Source organism: Coccinella septempunctata, chromosome 2 (genome assembly GCF_907165205.1).
Source record: "Coccinella septempunctata chromosome 2, icCocSept1.1, whole genome shotgun sequence".
Taxonomy (NCBI): domain Eukaryota; kingdom Metazoa; phylum Arthropoda; class Insecta; order Coleoptera; family Coccinellidae; genus Coccinella; species Coccinella septempunctata.
Genome location: NC_058190.1, coordinates 50,937,254 through 50,955,663, shown reverse-complemented (window position 1 = coordinate 50,955,663; position 18,410 = coordinate 50,937,254). Strand labels below are relative to the sequence as shown.

The 18,410-nt window shown below is 33.7% G+C and overlaps 5 protein-coding genes across 7 annotated transcripts; 4 read left to right on the top strand and 1 right to left on the bottom strand.

The window, feature by feature from the left end:
- Window positions 1–738: 738 nt before the first annotated feature.
- Window positions 739–2,386, top strand: LOC123307450. The gene is made up of 4 exons (XM_044889772.1): window positions 739–982; window positions 1,576–1,763; window positions 1,910–2,094; window positions 2,171–2,386. The coding sequence occupies exons 1-4, from the start codon at window positions 800–802 to the stop codon at window positions 2,266–2,268; spliced, it is 654 nt and encodes a 217-aa protein (XP_044745707.1). The 5' UTR covers window positions 739–799; the 3' UTR covers window positions 2,269–2,386.
- A 222-nt stretch (window positions 2,387–2,608) lies between these two features.
- Window positions 2,609–5,014, top strand: LOC123307449 (uncharacterized protein DDB_G0283697-like). 2 transcript variants are annotated; one of them, XM_044889771.1, is made up of 4 exons: window positions 2,609–2,749; window positions 2,811–3,337; window positions 3,670–4,143; window positions 4,571–5,014. In XM_044889771.1, the coding sequence occupies exons 2-4, from the start codon at window positions 2,828–2,830 to the stop codon at window positions 4,778–4,780; spliced, it is 1,194 nt and encodes a 397-aa protein (XP_044745706.1). In that variant the 5' UTR covers window positions 2,609–2,749; window positions 2,811–2,827; the 3' UTR covers window positions 4,781–5,014. The 2 variants fall into 2 exon arrangements, with proteins under 2 accessions (XP_044745706.1, XP_044745705.1); XM_044889770.1 differs by having other exon boundaries at window positions 3,670–4,374.
- A 727-nt stretch (window positions 5,015–5,741) lies between these two features.
- On the bottom strand, window positions 5,742–16,390 carry LOC123306484 (zinc transporter foi-like). 2 transcript variants are annotated; one of them, XM_044888514.1, is made up of 8 exons: window positions 16,380–16,390; window positions 11,384–11,751; window positions 8,625–8,949; window positions 7,991–8,232; window positions 7,803–7,935; window positions 7,363–7,713; window positions 7,065–7,268; window positions 5,742–6,997 (listed from the first exon to the last, which is right to left on the bottom strand). In XM_044888514.1, exons 2-8 carry the CDS (start codon window positions 11,519–11,521, stop codon window positions 6,771–6,773), a joined length of 1,620 nt encoding a protein of 539 aa, XP_044744449.1. In that variant the 5' UTR covers window positions 11,522–11,751; window positions 16,380–16,390; the 3' UTR covers window positions 5,742–6,770. The 2 variants fall into 2 exon arrangements, with proteins under 2 accessions (XP_044744449.1, XP_044744448.1); XM_044888513.1 differs by lacking the exon at window positions 16,380–16,390 and adding an exon at window positions 12,297–12,483 and having other exon boundaries at window positions 11,384–11,888.
- Window positions 12,732–15,986, top strand: LOC123306485. Its single transcript, XM_044888515.1, has 6 exons — window positions 12,732–13,164; window positions 13,230–13,405; window positions 13,462–13,655; window positions 13,710–13,943; window positions 14,551–14,655; window positions 14,859–15,986. Exons 1-6 carry the CDS (start codon window positions 12,929–12,931, stop codon window positions 15,213–15,215), a joined length of 1,302 nt encoding a protein of 433 aa, XP_044744450.1. The 5' UTR covers window positions 12,732–12,928; the 3' UTR covers window positions 15,216–15,986.
- Window positions 16,391–16,449: 59 nt separating the features above from the next.
- Window positions 16,450–18,402, top strand: LOC123306486 (sulfide:quinone oxidoreductase, mitochondrial). Its single transcript, XM_044888516.1, has 6 exons — window positions 16,450–16,639; window positions 16,717–17,047; window positions 17,123–17,320; window positions 17,383–17,592; window positions 17,674–17,860; window positions 17,994–18,402. The coding sequence occupies exons 1-6, from the start codon at window positions 16,572–16,574 to the stop codon at window positions 18,296–18,298; spliced, it is 1,299 nt and encodes a 432-aa protein (XP_044744451.1). The 5' UTR covers window positions 16,450–16,571; the 3' UTR covers window positions 18,299–18,402.
- The last annotated feature ends 8 nt before the right edge of the window (window positions 18,403–18,410 follow it).

The following is an 18,410-nucleotide window of genomic DNA, read 5'->3' as shown; positions in this document are numbered from 1 at the left end:
CCACTCAACCGCTCCTCGATGGTCTTTTCTATCCGTTCTTTAACCATTCTTTCAAGGATCTTTGTAAGGCATGGCGTCATTGTGATCGGTCGATAGCTGGACGCAACATTTGCCGGACAATTCTTCTTAAGAATTGGAACAATGAAGGAAGTTTTCATACAAGGTGGTGGGTCCCCACCTAGGAGCAATTGATTGAAGAAACCAAGTAAAAGTATTTTTGCGGAGGTAGTTATCTGATATAGCATCAGATAGTCGATATGGCAAGATAATGATGAACGATAAATTTTCATGCAATGTTGGTTTTTTGTTAACAATACAGTCGGAATGAATTGTACTTTCATTTGGATATTGGAGTCATCGATAATGTTGAAAAAAAGAAGGTGTGATAACTGTCTCGATAAAGTTATGTGTTCATACGATAAAGCGCACTGACCCCATAGAGAAACATAATCCGTCTGAGATTAAACGAAATCTGCGACAATCAGGAGATAATCCCCAAATATAAATCAGCATAGATTTCGCAAAAAACGATTGTTATGGAAATTCCGCCATAACTCACGCATCATGTTATGAAAAATTGGGGAAGAAGAAATTAGTTAGTGGATGGGTTGAGTCTTATCGATATCGGTACATAAACAAAAACGTACTTGTAGGTTTTTCGAGATTCCTGATAAAATAGTTCGATTATCTATAGATTTCGCTAGGAAAATGTATATAAACCAGGTGAACTACCACGACAGGCAAATTATCATTAACAGCATTTGGTTCAAGAAATTTGTGAATATTTTTGAAATTCGAAATGTCGAAAGGCTTCAGAAACATTATTTTACTCATTTGTGCAGTATCCTTGAGGGAGGTTTTGGGGCATGGGATGATGCTTGAACCCCCAAACAGGAGTTCTTTATGGAAATATTACACAATTGACAACGACAAAGTTGTACCTAACTACAACGATAACCAGAACTTCTGTGGAGGATATTCGGTAAGTAAGATTTAGTTTCTTCTCATTGTCTTATGTTTTTCAGTTTGCATAGTAAGTCGAAAATCATACATTATGTGAAATACACATTTCATATTTCGCAGTAAATTTTGATGAAAAAATAGTCACAACGAATGAATACCCTCTCAGAGACGAAAAGGAAGCCTTTCATTTGATTGTCCATGCACTATATTTTATTTGAAATGTTCTTCATATCAATAGGTACTTCTTCGTTTCATTTTGATTAAATTCAATCAGTTCGTCATCTTAGAAAGTCTGAAATATTTGTATTCGTCAAACGGAAAAAAGATAGGAAAAGTTTTTCACTGAAGAAGGAATGTAATGAACATGTTATTTACTTTCCGAGGTGGAATGATTTTTTCAATGAATTTCCACATAAAAAAATTTATCGAAAAGTCACACCATTGGCTACAATCCGAAACCTGCTGAAATTGAATATAGAACCTCTTAAAGTGCTGTAATCTTTTCGACGAAAGTCGAAACTATTGTATTATTGGCAACTTCTACTGATCATTCAACTGTTCTGGCAACACCCCACATTCTGGTACTCTTTATTTATTTGAAAATTTTTCTAGACACAATGGGACACTTTCGACGGAAAATGTGGCGTGTGTGGTGACCCTTACGATGCAGCCCACCCCCAGGACAATGAGAATACCGGATTGTATGGGAAGTTTGGTCCTGTAAGAACTTACAAGATGGGAGAAGTTGTTAATGTAACTATTCTTCTCACATCTAACCACAAAGGTCATTTCACATACAGGTAAAAAATTTGTTGACTTATTGCAAATATTACAAGTATCTGGCAGATGCGCTCTTATTATCTGAACTGATATTAAAATAGCGCATCCGCCAATTTCGACATTGGATTAATTGTATCAGCATAATGATTATATTATAATATTGCAGCATTTGTGTACTGGACGATCCCACCAAACCAGAAAGCGGGGAAGATTGTTTCCAGGCATTGAAATTGGAAAATGGAAGTCCTAGATACGGCGTTTCCTCAACCGACCAATACGTTTACAACATGGTGAAACTACCTGAAGATTTAACCTGTGAAAGATGTGTCTTGAGATGGCATTATACAGCTGGTGAGATTTTTACACTAATATAATAATATTCAAAATGCTTAGTTTTGTGAATTTTGTACCAATTTAATTTTTTCAGGAAACAACTGGGGCTGGTGCACCTCTACTGTCGGTGCCCTTGGATGTGGACCACAAGAAACCTTCAGATCTTGCTCAGATATAAAAATCGAGAAATAAGATATAAATGCTACAGGTTAAGTTGGATGGACAATGCCAAACGAAATTAAAAAAGGTTCTTAGACAATATACAGTATTATATAATTGAATTAGAATATTAATAAATTATATTTTTCGATATTGTTGCTCATTATCTCACCTTAATCAAACATTCTCAAAATAAGAATTCACACTGCCGAAAACCCCGTTCTATACGGAATCTAATATAAATTTCCACCAATAATTGGAGTTAAACCGTCAAATACAAGACAATAAATCAAGAATTCAAATTCGAATTCAACGATTTATTTTCAAAAGCGGGCGTAAGAGGGCGCAGTCCCTCGTCTAAACAAAGAAAAAGAACCTGTTCGACAAGAAAAGAAGAAAACCGAAACTCTATGGGCAATGTTGAAGACCAAGGCTGAAATTTGCAGGTTAAGTCTTAACTAGCGTTTCAAGCCGTGAGCACATTTATCTTACGAACACGTGTTTCTTCTATTTGGTGAGTACTCTTCAGTATATTGAGTGTATCTTTATTTCATATTATTTTTATTTGTGTTTAGAATATTATCAAACAAAAATGAATACAAGTGTGGATAAATCATCCAAAAAGAGGAAATCTCTTGGCGGTCAGAATAAAACGCCGGCCAAAGCTGCGAAACTCGACGAAAGCGTTAAATTGTCCAAAGAAAAAGATGTCGTTGAAGCAAACAACGTTAACAGTGCTAAATCTCCTAAGAAGCAAATAAAACCAGAAAACAAGATTACGGTTACCAAATCTGAGAATGGAGTCAGTCCTAAATTGAAAAAATTCAAAGGTACTAAATCTCTAGAAGAGAAAAGTGACGTGAAAACAGAAAATGCGCAAAAGAAGAAAGAGAATAAGAAAAAAAAGAGCACAAATATGGGTAAAAAAGTGTTTTTACTTGAAAAAATGCAGCAACGCGCTAAAACAGAGGGTAAAGAAGTAGTCATCAAGTTACTTAATGAGAAAATTGATTCCATTATATCTAGATCTGAAATGACAAAGAGTGCTAAGAGGACCCTGAAAAATTACAAATTTATTCTCAAGGATATATCTGGAGAAGAGGTAAGCTACTATTCAATATTTAGTCATACTTTTTGCATGCTTTATTATTATATATTGTTTTGTGAAACCATAGTGTTTCAATTATTGCAATTTCAATACAATTTGTATGAACCTGTTGAAAACTGAAATTTTTATTCAGTTCAGTTTATTCTCAATGTGTTCATGCAAGCTTCCTTTAAACTGAGACCTAAGATAAGGAGGTAGCTATCTGTGAATAAGTTAGTTTCCTTTCTTAGGTTACAGTTTTTCAGATGCCCACATATATATGATTAATGTTAGTGGGTAGTGTTGTTTTTAACAATGAAATAATATTTTCTCTTCAAATTTTTCAGCGCACTGTAACTCTTCCAAAACCTGCCCAAAAACAAAATAAGAATAAAAAACAGACTGAAGAAAAGAAAGTTGCAAATACTACAGCTACTGCTGCTAAAGCAGTAAAGGCTAAAGATAATAAGAAGCAGAAGCCTGTACAGAAGGTAGAAGAAAAGAAAGCAGCCGAACCCAAAAAAGAGAAAAAACCTGTTAAAAAGGTTGAAGAAGAAGATGATGAAGAATCTGATGATGATGATGTAGAGACCTCCTTCAAGGATGTTAAAAATGCCGAATTCGAAGATGACAGTGAAATGGATGCAGAAGAAGAAGAGAGTGACGATGATGAAGAAGCAAGTGACGAAGAAATGAGTGGAGAGGAGGATGAAGAAGAGAGTGGTGAGGAGGAAGAAGACGAAGCAAGTGATGAGGAAGATGATGATGATGAGGAGGATGACGAAGAAGAAAAGCCAGTCAAGAAAGTTGAGTCTAAAAAGGTAAATGATAAAAAACAGAAACAAAATGAGAATGAGCAAAAACAGTCGCAGAAAAAATCTAGATACGTTCTATTCATTGGAAATATCGCTTATGATACGACGAAAGATGAATTAAAAGAACACTTCAAGAGAGTAGGTGATGTAGTAGATGTAAGGATTCCATGTGATAAGGAATCCAACAGGCCTAGAGGTTTTGCATATGTCGAACTGAGCAATGAAGCTGCATATCAGGTATGTTTGTTTGCACCATCAACTAAAGTTTGGTGTTCAGTCTTTAATATATCATTTCTGAATATTGCTAACATATTTGTAGATATGCAGCTTCACCTCTGTTATTGAAGATTGCTTTTTATTTTGTTTCTTATTTCATGACACTCAAAATACTTGTACTGATTGTCTTGATAATAATCATCATAATTATTTACAGAAAGCCTTAGATTTGAATGGCTCTCAACTCAAAAATAGGAGAATCAAAGTGGAGTATACTCAAGGAGGAAACAAGAACGGAGAAGATAAGAAGAAGCAAATAAAGGCCAAGAACTTCAAGCTTCATGCGATGCGCAAACAGGGGCAGAAGGGTAGCCCGAACAAGGGACAAAATAAAGGTTCCCCCTTCAAAGGAAAAAATAAGAAATAAATATTTAGTTTCTAGATATAGCTGTTAAAAATCTTATACTTTTGGTGTTTACCTACATTGTTAAGTAGTTTTTCGGTAAAGTTTATATCGATGGAATTTTTCTTGAAATAAGTTTTAATTGTATTTGGTTAGCTGAACCAGTGATATATTTTGTATTGTTCTAGTTTGACCACTTCAGTGATGTAAGTAGATGCCAATATTTTTTATTCAGTGACATAAAGTTTATTAATTGAATCATTGGATTTTATTTTGTTTCCTTCAACTTCCTTAACTTTACAGAAAACTAGTTGGGAGAAAAACTTTTTATCAGAGTCAACCCCAACAAGTGATGGTTTTTTCACAATAAACAATGTGAACTCAACTTTGACATTGTTCACGAGTACTTTAACTCGAATGTGAAATTCAAGATTTAGTGTTTAATAATTTAAATGAGAATATACAAGTGAATAATACTCTATATTATCTCAAGGGGGCAAAATGTGCCAAAATATCTGAGGGGCAACAGTTTTCAAAATATCGCCATTTTAAGTTTTCATACCTGGAAAAACAGAATTACGTTCAGAATAACGCATCTGTGGATCTTTTAAACAGAGTTGTATTCAGCCAAGCTACCCAATTTTTCAAATTTCACAGGTACTTTTCAATTTTTGAACATCAAATTACTGGAAAACGACGGTTTATACGAGAAAATATAAAGAATACTTTCATTTTAGAAGACATACAAATATAATCATAATGAGAAAACTGGAAGATGGTGATATCTTGTGTTCGAAAAAGATTAATCAAATAAATGAAAAACTATATTCATTTCATTCGATAAAACCGTTTGAAATTTTTTTTACGGTTTTTCCACAGCCTGTATCTTTTAAACCGAGCCGAGTCGGGAAAAAGTCTTTCTTTTGACCTCAAGAATCTACTGTTCAAATATTTGTAGGAGAAAGATCAAAAATAAAAAAACAACTTCAAACAATAAATTTTTATGTTCAGTCTACAAAATTGCTCAGGAACTAAATTCTGCTCTGATAAAAACAAAGAAAAACGTTAATACCTTATTAAGTGTCCATATATAAAATTACTCGAAACTTAAGTAAGTATTGAGAATCAAAAAGTTAACCAAAAAGCCTCTTATGGCCAACAAAGTATCGGAATCACAATTGATCCAATTTCCGAGCAGTATTGATTATATTCAAGCATTATAGCATGTTCAACAACAACATACCTAACTAAATAGGAATATTAAAAACACATTAGTTATTTAAAACATTGGAACACTTGATCTTGACAACTGGTCAAAATTGCAGAAGTAACAAATAAAATTATTCTCATAATACAAGGATTGGACGTCTCAGACAGAATTCCAGAAAAATTTGAAATTTGTATTTGCTTTATTATAAATTTATTTTGACTTTCATAACTTCGTCCATTCCATTAATTTATCAGCAATGTTCAATCTGATTTTTATGAATATAATGATTCACCTCAAGCAAGATTCCCAATCTCAGATCATCTTGGGCGGTTAATCAATTCGATACAAAAAAAAAATCCGTCATTTTCCATGGGTTCAATTTGGGTCCCATCCAATTTTAAATGCAAACTCAAATCACATAACAAATCTTTGTTAAAATATATTTTTTAAGGTTATGTGTTAATATATCTCATATTCAATTCCAGAATACAATCAAATTTTCAATGAAGGAATATTCAAGTTTCAATGGCTTCGAGTAAAAATGGTCCATTGTCGATGAGGTTATCACAAAATATTTAAAATTTTTGATGAAAGATCGAGATCTACTCAAATTTCGAATGGTAGGAACATCCTCCATATAACAAGACATAAAATGTTGCGTGCAAAATGCAAGTAAATGTTCGTAAATATGAGAAGAAAATAAGACTATATTAAAAACATCCATTATTATCATCTGCCCCGATACTGGACCATCTGCACAGCTTGTAAAAAATGAAGTAAAAACTATTCAGTCTGTACCCTTTATTACATTGGCTCTTTGAAGATTGACTTGAGTTCATTCTCGTAAATAGCAATCAACGCCATTATGCCGAAGCCACTCAGCATACCTCCCATGTGGAGTAGATATTGCGTGTAATTGTTCTCGTCTTCGTGCGAAGAACTCAGTTCCGGCAGCATGTCCACCAGGGCTATGTAGATGAACATGCCAGCTGCTCCGGCAAACACCCAGGAACTGGCATACTCGGAGTTACCTGGGGATGAAAAGAAATCAGAAGATGTAGAAATGAGTCAATCAACGAGGACAAAATGAATACCTACCAACTAAAATACCAACGTAATTTCCGAACAAACTCAAAACACTGGACAGCAAGTTGTAGAAGAGCGCCTGTTTAGTGCTCATTCCAGCCTTGAGCAACATCGCGAAATCTCCCAGTTCGTGTGGTAATTCGTGACAGAAAACAGCAACCGTTGTAGAGAATCCTCCGGCCAGACTTACCGAAAATGCAGCTCCTATTGCTATTCCTGAAAAAACACTTCTCATTCAATAACAGGATTAAAATAAGATCTACCTCCAAACTCCAAAACGGTTTTTTCACAATGCTCGATAGCTACTCACCATCGGTGAAGTTGTGGAGACCATCGCCCATGATGACCATCCACGCCACGGAGGAAAGATTCTGGGGCGCCGAATGAACATGTCCATGTGAATGAGAGTGGCCGTGATGGCTGCTTTGGTGCTCTCGAAGTATAATGGTGATGTTATCTTTGGGAACCTTTTCCGGCAACATTTTATTGACTTCCGTACAAGATGAGAGGTTATTCTCGTTCATACATCCGCCCATGTTCTGGTTGTCCTCGATGCTATCTGCCGTTGGTGGTTTGGACTTCTTGAAAGATATGTCCGAGGTCACGTCAACGTCATCCAGCATGCTCGAGGCAGTTTTGTCGTTTTCCAGGGGGCAACCGTCTGAAATTAAGTCAAGGAATCCTTTGTTTCACCGTTTTCTTAAAAACTTTCCGTATTCAATGTTCGAAATGATGGAATTAACAACTTACGGAGTTGATGATTTATGATGTCTTGATAACAATATGGATAGGCATTATATCTGTCTACACATTGAGTCGGATTGCTCTCATTGATATCATCCAATCCGTTTGAAAGGATCTTCATATGAGAATGTCCATCCGGCTAAAAAAAAATCACACTGTGTTGAATGTTCAGAGAAAACGGAATTCCAACATACCTTCTTCTGTTTTCCTTTCCTCCACTTCCCTATGATAAGAATTATCCTTTCCATGAAGAAGAGGAACATCAATCCAGTCATTGCAACAAATCCCTTCCAAGTGTTTTCTTGATGGGGATCCATTGCGCTTCCTTCCACGAAAATTTCTTCGTGATGATCGTGGCCACCATGGGGACCATGGACATGAAATTTAGTCATGGCGTGAGGCAGCAAGTGTAGAAATGCATCACCGGATAACGTGCCTTGAAAAGGTCATGATGGGTATGACAAATTGTTATGCATATGTTGTTTCTACTCTATTTTTGACTAGTTTCTTGAAAATTTATGTACTAACAGTTTGTAAGAGATACTGAATTTTAACAACATTCCATCAAAATGAACAATCATACAGGATGTTTCACGCTAGTATCTAGAGAACCAATGAGATTTCAACTTTGATCTCCTCAATGGTTTAGTTCAAATCTTCTGGAGAATTCAATCCATTCATCTCAAATTTGACGTATATGTATTTACATCCAGTGGACACTTCGTGTGAAACACCCTGTATGATTTTATCATCTTTGCATAAGGTACTTATACATATGAACATATTTTTATGGAATACGGACAAGATAATCAATATGCTCTTGCTTACTTGCAGCCAAAGCTATAAGGTACTGTAAAAGGGGCTTGTAGAACTTCATCTGCATGATGGGAATCACTACCACGGCCAGTACCCCACAGGCGCTGGTCAGGATAACAGCAATGGTAGAGTAAACCCAGACGGCCACGGTGTTGTTGGCGTGTTCGTGCATATTCTCTTCGGAATGAAGATGTGGCTCTTCGTTGCACTGACCCACCATGAGGGTGTACAGGATGGCGGGGCATGCATTTCGCAACATCGTATCGTTAATTTTGGCATCGGTTTTTGTGATGTTCATCCCACTCAATTCAGCGAAAATCTGCTTCCTGTCTATACACTGGAAAAATATGGACGAGTTTTCGTGTGATCACATGTTCCAAAAAATTTCTGGTGGAAGATCATTCGAAAATGGTCACCCTGTACATTAAATCAGGCCACAATGCGCCTGCATCCGAATCAGATAATAAACGAAACTCTAAACAAACAACCTACGTGACAAGCTAAACGAATCCTCAACGGAGCTTTCAAGAGCTGCAAATATTGCAGCTTGAATTTCCCATAAACCACTGTATATTGAGGTTTTAGGCGAAGAGATGAAGCAAGGATCAGCGCGGGTGTTCGTAGACAGTGCAGAACCCTAATGTGACTCAAAAAAGTTGATGATTACCATCGTATTGAATAACGTTTAGATTTAGTGGTATAAGTAATGATTTTGTGCATACACAGGAGGTTTTTTGGGCGATTTTAAAAATATAGATACAGTTAACATGGAAAAAGCATGAATCTGACGTCCAATTTTTTTTTTTAATTGCTGGAGGAAACTGAACGAGAGTTACTACAAAAATCGGGTAAATTTTCGTTATGGTGTATCAAGCGATGGATTAGAGCAATGAAGTACAAGAAAATCTAAGGTAGATGCGACATAACAAAGATAACTGAGCTGATAAAACGAATACTCCAATCATCCTACATAATGACGACCATTCAACCATTTTATAAATGGGACCATTGAGGAAAATTCGCAGAGATAGCATCAAGAATTCTGGCGTCTAGTTACTATTCAGCGAAGGTTCCTAACAAACCATTGTTCAAAAAATGATGACATATTCGGACGCAATGACAAATTTGAAAGTTTCTATTACGCAACCGGTCCGCAATACTGAAACTAGGCATAATTAGATACGAGAGAAAATCTCATACAGAAAGAGTTTTTGTCACTCATAGGTATATAATTTTTTTTTCGAAATTGCTCGTCCGACAATTATTCCTATCAATTAAATTGAACGCAGAATGATCAAAAAATATGATTTCATATTGATTTTAACGGAAAAAGTCCAACGAAATCAATACTCTAGTAAAGCTTCCAGCAACACTTATTTATACTTTGTTCCCCAATTTTCAGGCCTCAAAAAACGCTGTAAATTTTACACAAGGTTTTATCATTTCCGAAATTTTCCCTCCCAACTAAAATTGAAAAAAAAAATTCGATAAGAGATTGATATTCTAGTATCGTGCATTACGAGAGATAAGCAAAAATACGGTTTGATTGTGTAACACAAATGCTAGTTTTTACTACTCAATTACTGTTGGTGATAAACTCCAGCAGTGAAATTTTTGCAATATGAACATATTTCGATTTTAATTATTCCAACTTTAAATTTTTTTTAATCTTCAATTTTATAATAAATTTATAATTCGTTTTATGACGACAAAATTGAACGGATAGCAGGAGATTTCTGCACCAAATCGCACCAATGTATCTGTTGTAATTTCCAAATACCATGGTAATTCAATTCTGATAATTATATTCTTCAAAACAGGAAATAACCGATTTGGTTTTCGCTAGAGCGTTAAAATCGACTAGTCGCTCATGAATAACTACTTCGCAATATACTGAAGGTAAAAATAATCAATCTGCCATAGCACACGAAAAATTTCGGATTTAAATAAATAAAAATACAAAATTCCTTCCTCTTACAAATCTATTTCTGCTGAACTCCTATTTCTGCTGAACTATATCCCATGTCATAAAGTTATATTATGATAGTATATGTTTCATATCTCATCAGAAAGAAAAATCTCACATTTTTGAAACTATGATGTTTTATTCTAAAATTTTGAACTCTTGGGACAAGAGCTATGAGGATCATTGTCGAATAGTACTCAATTCTTGTACCAAAATGCATCAATTTCTCGCCTACATTGGATTCGTTTTTTTGAGATCCAATTTCATTGGAAAATTAACAAATATATACAGCATGACGATAATTATATATATTTATCACAAAGGAAATTTTATGTCAAATAGTTTCCTCGTTACCAAAAAATGATGGCTATTTCGTATTCGAAACTATACCACTCAAAGCTGCAATAAAATTGTTAATAATAATGCCACCATCAAAATAATTACTCTCATAACCCATTGTAAATAAAGTATTCTAATCAGAAATCTCATTAGGTAATCTGACTTGGATTCAACACTAACCTTTTCAACATTGAAATACTCCATATGTTTCAGAATAACGTTCACCTGCCAAGTACACTATTTGCCCTCAAAGTTCGATTATTATTGAACATTTTGAATTTTTGTGGCCGATACTGATGAAAATTCATAATTAAACTAAAAACTGTAATTTCACCTATTTTTCACCAGGATGAGTTATTTAATCACTATAGTTTTCCTTCCTTACTATCTTAACAGGGAAACACATGTGCTTGAATACCCAATACAGCATGTAATTAATTCAAAATAGTCTTTATATAATACTCACAGTATTTTCATTCATCCCCTTTTGTACAGTTGAATTCCCTTTTCCACTCTCTTTACTTCTTTCACTATCTAATTTTGTAGATAAAATTTGTAATAAATCTAAACGTTCTATAAACTTCTCGAATCCTTCCATTGTCATGGTATTTCCATCTCCAAATCTTTCGAATATTTTACTTAAATAATTTTCTTTCGATATATTTGAGCTACTATCACCCTTCTCATTATTAATACTGTTTCTTTTGAATAAACTATGCTTCTTACTAATTAACACAGGAGTTTCATTCTTCGAACTCCTAGAAATATCTTTTGGCAAATCCTCTTGTTTTAATTTAACCCTAGAGAGGGTTTCTTCATTAGTTAATAATGTTTCTCTTTTTTTTTCACTTAGTGAAAATTCATTCCTGATATGGGGCGATTCATGATTCACTGCAGCATGAGAACCACAAGGAGAATGTGTAGCACATATTAGGCAAAATATGCATACTGACAATACAGGATGAGGCATTCTGGAATTAAATAAATTGTTCAGATTTAAAATCAGGTCAAAAACAAATTGATTGATAATAATTTGATCTACTCGAAAAATACAATTACATATTGCCAAATTTGAGTAGGAGAAGATTCCAATTTGAACACAATTTGTATATCTAAACAAAAAATACATTAAAGCAAATCTTTGTAAATAAAGCGTGAGTTTTGTTTGAAGAATCTAGTAAAGTAACCATAAATAACAGTAATATCGTTAGAAAGTCTGAGGTATCAACTCACGTAAACAAAATGAGAAAATATTTTCGAAATTCCGGGTTGTTGAAGTTATTTACCAAATTTAGATCTTCACCAACCACTGTAATATGATTTGGACATATGATCCTTTTCCAGTATTTTTCAATGCAGTAAAAATTAAATGAACTTACCTATATGTTTATTTGAGTTTTAATGTTGTATTTTTCGGCATATGAATATATGAAAGATGATGTATGAAATAGTGATAGTGGGTTCACGCTAGTGCTGCCGCCGTCACTGCTTCTTGTGTCACCGAACCGATTAATGAAGTAATCAAAAATCAACACCTGAATTCCATTCCATTAAAATAGGTTTTGAATGAAAAATGGCAAGGATAGAGGGAGCAGAGAGATAAATTGCTAAGCTTCATTTCTTTCTTCTCTTTTCTGTTTTTTGTGTTTGTTCATTTGATTATTGAATTATCTAAACAATTTCAATGAACATTTTTTCAGATTTAAAATGCGCTATGCAATATAAAAAATTCATTTCAATGAACGGAGAATAATAAATTATATTTTTATTTAAGCACAGCAATTATTGGTCTACCGATCTATGGTTCATGTGACAGGTACAAGTTAACCTAAATGCCTAAACATCGTTTTATTTATTTATATTTGTGTATATTTCCATAACGAAACTATTGTATTGTATATATATTGTGTATTACTTTTAACAAGAAATTTTACTGGCACCCAGCTATAAAATTCTCTTCTCTGTATTGTTATATTTGAGGTCATACTTTTACTAACTGACTGAAAAAATTATGTCGGGCTCGGGTAGAGGTAGAGCTTGGTTAAGATTGCCAAATTCTGTTCCTGTAAGACCAGGTCCAGATTCAATCTCAAATGATTCGTTACCCGAAGATAAAAACAGTTATTCTGATTTAATCGAAAATTTTCAAATTTTAAATATGGATGATGATGGCATTGCCATAAATAACAAAATATATCATATAAGAGCAGAGTTCATGGTTAAGTGCCCTAACATTAATTTAATAAGGTATGAAACTGTTCTCTACCTACAAGAATAGATCTCGATTCATTAGACACAATGTTTATTTACAGTGAAGCAGTTGAAGCTATACACGAGGAATGTTTAAACAATGAAAGCTTTTCAAAAAAATTCATTCTGTTCATATCTTCAGCGCATTTTGAAAACAAGCAAAATACTGAAGATCAAATTCTTTGGAGAAATACAGTTCGAAAAACATTTATCACATGTTTACAGAATGATTTTGAAGGTAACTTTTTCTTAAGAATTTGCGACAAGATTTCTATGTCATATTTCTACTTTCAGAGAGGGAAAGAAACAGGGAAAAATGTCCGACAAAGTTTTTTAATGGTGTGAAATTGTGTAGTAGTTTCTTTCACAATATTTCAAAATTTCAATCTAAAGTTTATCCTACGGTAGAAAAAGCAGCTATTCTAGGCTATTTACAACTTCTACTGAATTATAATACTCCTAAGGATATATCAATGATTACCCATTTGGTAAGTAATATGTGTACGCTTCTATTAAGCAATTTAATTTGATTTTTCGTTTAGGTATGTTGTCACTCTTCAGTGATACTTAGCCTGCTTGACGATGAGTGCCAACCATATAAGGAATTACTGAATAAACTCAAGCTAATGATAATTTCCAGTTCATCACTGCCTGAATCTCAAAGATTTCTCATATTCTTTACTTATGAGGTGTTGACACATAGATACAATTTAAAGGAAGATGAATTGGAGTTTTATAGGAGCAATATGAGTGATGTTGATTTCTCTGAGATATTGGTATGCATTGAGTGTTTAAACTAATGAAATGTGCTCAAAAAAATAAATTTTATTTTATTGCCATTTATTGTTCTTTATTTTGCATGATTATTGAAAAATATCATGTGTAATGCTTCTACCAATCTTGTTGACCTTTTATTGCATTTAATGTGACTTTGATGAAAAGTTATTTGAGTATCGTTTGAATTGACTCACTTCCCAGAGTCAAAATACAAGAATCACATTTCCAGTTCCAAACATAATTGGTTTGAAATGTGTAAAAAGGGATTTACAGCAGCTTTTCTCAAAAAAGGAGAAGAAAAAGAATGAAATTTCAAATTTGGTGATAGAAATTCCTTAAAAAAATCTTTTATTGCAATATAGTGGTTCTTAAGAATAAACAACATTATTCTGAAGTTGATGAATATTCCATTCATTCATCTAAATTGATACTGTTCCAAAACGATTTCCCTCGTTTGAAATGAAAATGATAATTTATTCAATGATAAACTTTTCAGTTAGTATTAAAATTGCCTGAAATTTGATTAACCTATTTCATATTTCTTTTCCTTCACAAAAATTTGTTGACACAAACTTTCATCTTGTCCTGACTATCGATTTTTTTCAGGTTTTATTGAGCTATCTACCACAGCCTGCTCCCAATTACAACAAGCGTGACAAACGTACTCAGACTCAAAAAGACAGTAGTCAACAAGATTATTCTAGCAACCAAGTAAGTATTTCCAAGCATCCAGAAAAAGTAGATTCAGAATATGTATATTTTTCATACTGTGTGTGTAATATATTGTTGTGGACACACTACAAGTTGCAATTTTGAAGCTCTCAAGCTCAATTTTGCCAGGATCATGCAGATCCAAGATGCTATGGAGCCTATTCATTCTGTAATTTGTGTTTGAATTCTTGGAATTTTTTCAGTGGTTACAATGTGACAACTGGAAGAAGGCAAAAGAACAAACTGGTCATACCTTCAAAGAAAATGGAACCAAAAAAATATTCCCACAACTATCATCTGAACAAAGCTTCAAGTTATCTGAAGAAAATATCTCGTGTTCCACATCTGAGCAATCTGAAAGAATTAAGCTTGGTAGACTTGGAATCTCAGAGGAACAACCAACTTATAACGCAAATGGCTTCAGAGTTGTATCGAAAGATAGTAATTTTGTTCCCAATAAAAAAGATCTTTTGAGGGAGCATCCCAGTGATGGTTTGAGTACCCAGGAAAGAGTTGGTAGGCCTATTTTAGGTGTAGGTGCAAGACTTAAAAAAATGTAATTCATTTCAATTTGATTTGAGTGGAAAAGGTAGGATGTACTTTATTTATAATTTTTGAAGAATCCATTGGATTTTTTGTCTTCAGTTAGGGCTTACTATAAGGTTTTCCAGAGATCTCTCATGGCATATATCAATGAGGCATATTCCAATAATTTCGAAATTATGATAGAAAAGGAATGTTTCAATCAAATTTCATTCAATTGGAATTCACTGCCTTTGTTATTTATTTTTTATCACAGTTCAAAATGGAATTTTATGGTGGAAAATGTATTTGTAAAGAAAATAATTCAAAATTATTTGTGATATTTTGTGATTCATTGTAATGATTTTACTTCACAATTTTAGGTACTGAAACAGCTTTTACTTTAATGATTGAAATATCAAAATAATATTTTTATTACTTTTATTATTTCTGAAGAAATTCTGATGTATATATTTTATACAATGTATTCAATTGACTATACGATTTTTCATTGCTGCACATTTGATATTTTAGGAAAATAATTGAATGTCATTATTATGAATGAATTGTTTTACATGTGAGACAAAATTTGCTTAAAGTCGTACTATATGTAATTAAGAATGTAGTTTTAATATAAGCCTGTTCTTGACGATTTTTATAAAATTGTGTTTGAGTGCAATGTTTTTTCTATGGAAAAAACATGTTATTGCAGGTAAATTGATATGGAATGTATTGATATAGCTGCAATATGATAGCAATCTCATATAGAATTGAGTGGAAAAAACTGACAAATATATAAGTAAAAACAAGTTTTGTATTACTTGATTCGCCCCACTATCCCAAAAAAATAGGAAATGCTTTCCTTATTCAGAGGCCATTGGTTTGGGTTGAGTTGCCAGATGGCGCTAGGTTATTGTTATAACTTCAAAGCGCCTACTGGCATCTAATTAATATCAGCGGGTAGTACCTGTCTGAATTATTCGATAGGTAAGACCGTTTTTCATTTTCCATATCCACCATCCGCCCAAAAACTAAAATAAAATTCTGATGAAAGTGAGAAAAGCATAGGAACCATTAGGCAGATTCTTCCAATTAACGAACTCATCAAGAATGTTTGCGGTCGTACGGCAGAAGTTGGCCACGAATTCTTCATCAATGAATTCAGTCCAATCCCTTATGGAACATTTAAAATAGAAAAATACAATTATTTGAACAAAAATGCTGTCGTTCTAAAGGTTCTGAAGAACAAGCGCGTAAAAAAGTGACAGATGAGTATTCTGTGGTTTCATTTGAATTAAGCAAAATAAACATAGCGAAAATATCCAAAATACAAATAAATGATTCATTGATAGGGTAATAGAGAGTGAGTCGGAATTTTCATTTTACGAAAAAAAATGTTGCTATCCATTAACAATTCTCTGAGAAATCTCTCGTGGAAATCTAGTCGTTCTCTTCATTATGGGTAAGTTTTTGATCATTCTTCAAACGTTTTACTGCCTCAAGAAATACTCCAAAATTACACCTGCCTCAAAACTTCAGGTGTAAAGTATTGGTAGTAGGTGGAGGTACCGGTGGATGTGCAGTTGCTGCAAAACTTTCAAAAGTCCTGGGAAAAGATGAGGTTCACATACTTGACCCTAGTGAGAGACATTATTATCAGCCACTATTCACCTTAATTGGAGGTGGAGTTTACTCCCTGAAGGACTCTTACAAGCTTCAAAAAGATGTATTACCAGATAACGCTAAATGGATCAAAGATAGGGCTGTGGAGTTCAATCCAAAACAGAATCATGTCCTGACTGCTATGGGTCATAAAATTGAGTATGATTATATGCTGTTAGCACTTGGACTTGAAACTAACTATGAAAAAGTGAGAATCATTGACACTTCATCTCCTGAATTGTTCACAAGAAAATTTGTTTAACCCATCAGCAATAATTTGCAGATACCTGGTCTTTTAGAAGGTCTCAAAAATTGGAATGGAATATGTTCCAATTATTCTGAGAAGTATGTTGAAAAAACGTTTCAAGTATTGAAAAACTTCGAATATGGAAATGCGATTTTCACATATCCAAACAGTCCCGTCAAATGTCCAGGGGCACCTCAAAAAATCTTGTATTTAGTTGATGATTATCTACGCAAAGTATGTCTTGGTAGTTTATCTGACACATGCATGCAAAAATGTTAATTTTTGAAATATTGTAGAACGGAATAAGGCATAAGGCAAAACTAATTTATAATACTTCTCTGCCTGTGATATTTGGAGTGAAAAAATATGCTGATGCTTTATGGAAAGTTGTAAATGGTCGTGATATTGAGGTGAACCTCAGAACAAATCTAGTTGAAGTAAAGCCAGATAGAAATGAGGCCATTTTTGAAAATCTGGATAAACCAGGAGAAATGCAAACACTTACAGTATGATTTTTAGTTACTTAGTTTTCATTTTGAATTTTAATACCACTATGTACTTACACCTAATCAACTTCATTCACACAGTATTCAATGCTTCATGTAACTCCTCCAATGAGTACACCATCTGCTTTGAGAAACAACAAGGAATTGAGTAATCAAGCAGGATTTGCAGATGTGGATCCTGGTACATTGAGGCACACCACATTCTCAAATGTTTTTGCAATAGGAGATTGCAGTTCTTCCCCTAATTCTAAAACGGCCGCAGCAGCTGGTAAGAAAAAATAATCCAAATAATGCTATAATATGTCTTGATTCCCCTGAATCTTCTGAACCTCACCAAAATTTCGATTGATATAAAGCTCAATTTCAACAGTAATTAATACTGTGAGATTGCATATTTTCAGCTGCTCAAAGTGCTGTAGTCTTTCATAATCTGAAGGCAGTAATGGACGGTAAAGAAGTTAAAAGAATTTATGACGGTTATGCATCTTGTCCATTGGTAACTGGGTATAGCAAGTGTATCTTGGCTGAATTCAATTATAATCTTGAACCTCTTGAAACCTTTCCTATAAGTCAAGATAGAGAATTGACTTCCATGTATCTCATGAAGAAATACTTGATGCCCTCTCTTTACTGGAATTTGATGGTCTGTGGCTACTGGAATGGACCAGCTACAATGAGAAAACTATTGCATCTGAGTATGAAATAGATATTTTCAGATGTTTTTTCATTTAATAAATTTTATCATTATATTTATTTTATTGTTATCTATATGACAAGTTTGAAGATCAAATATATATTTTAACACAGAAATCAATTTT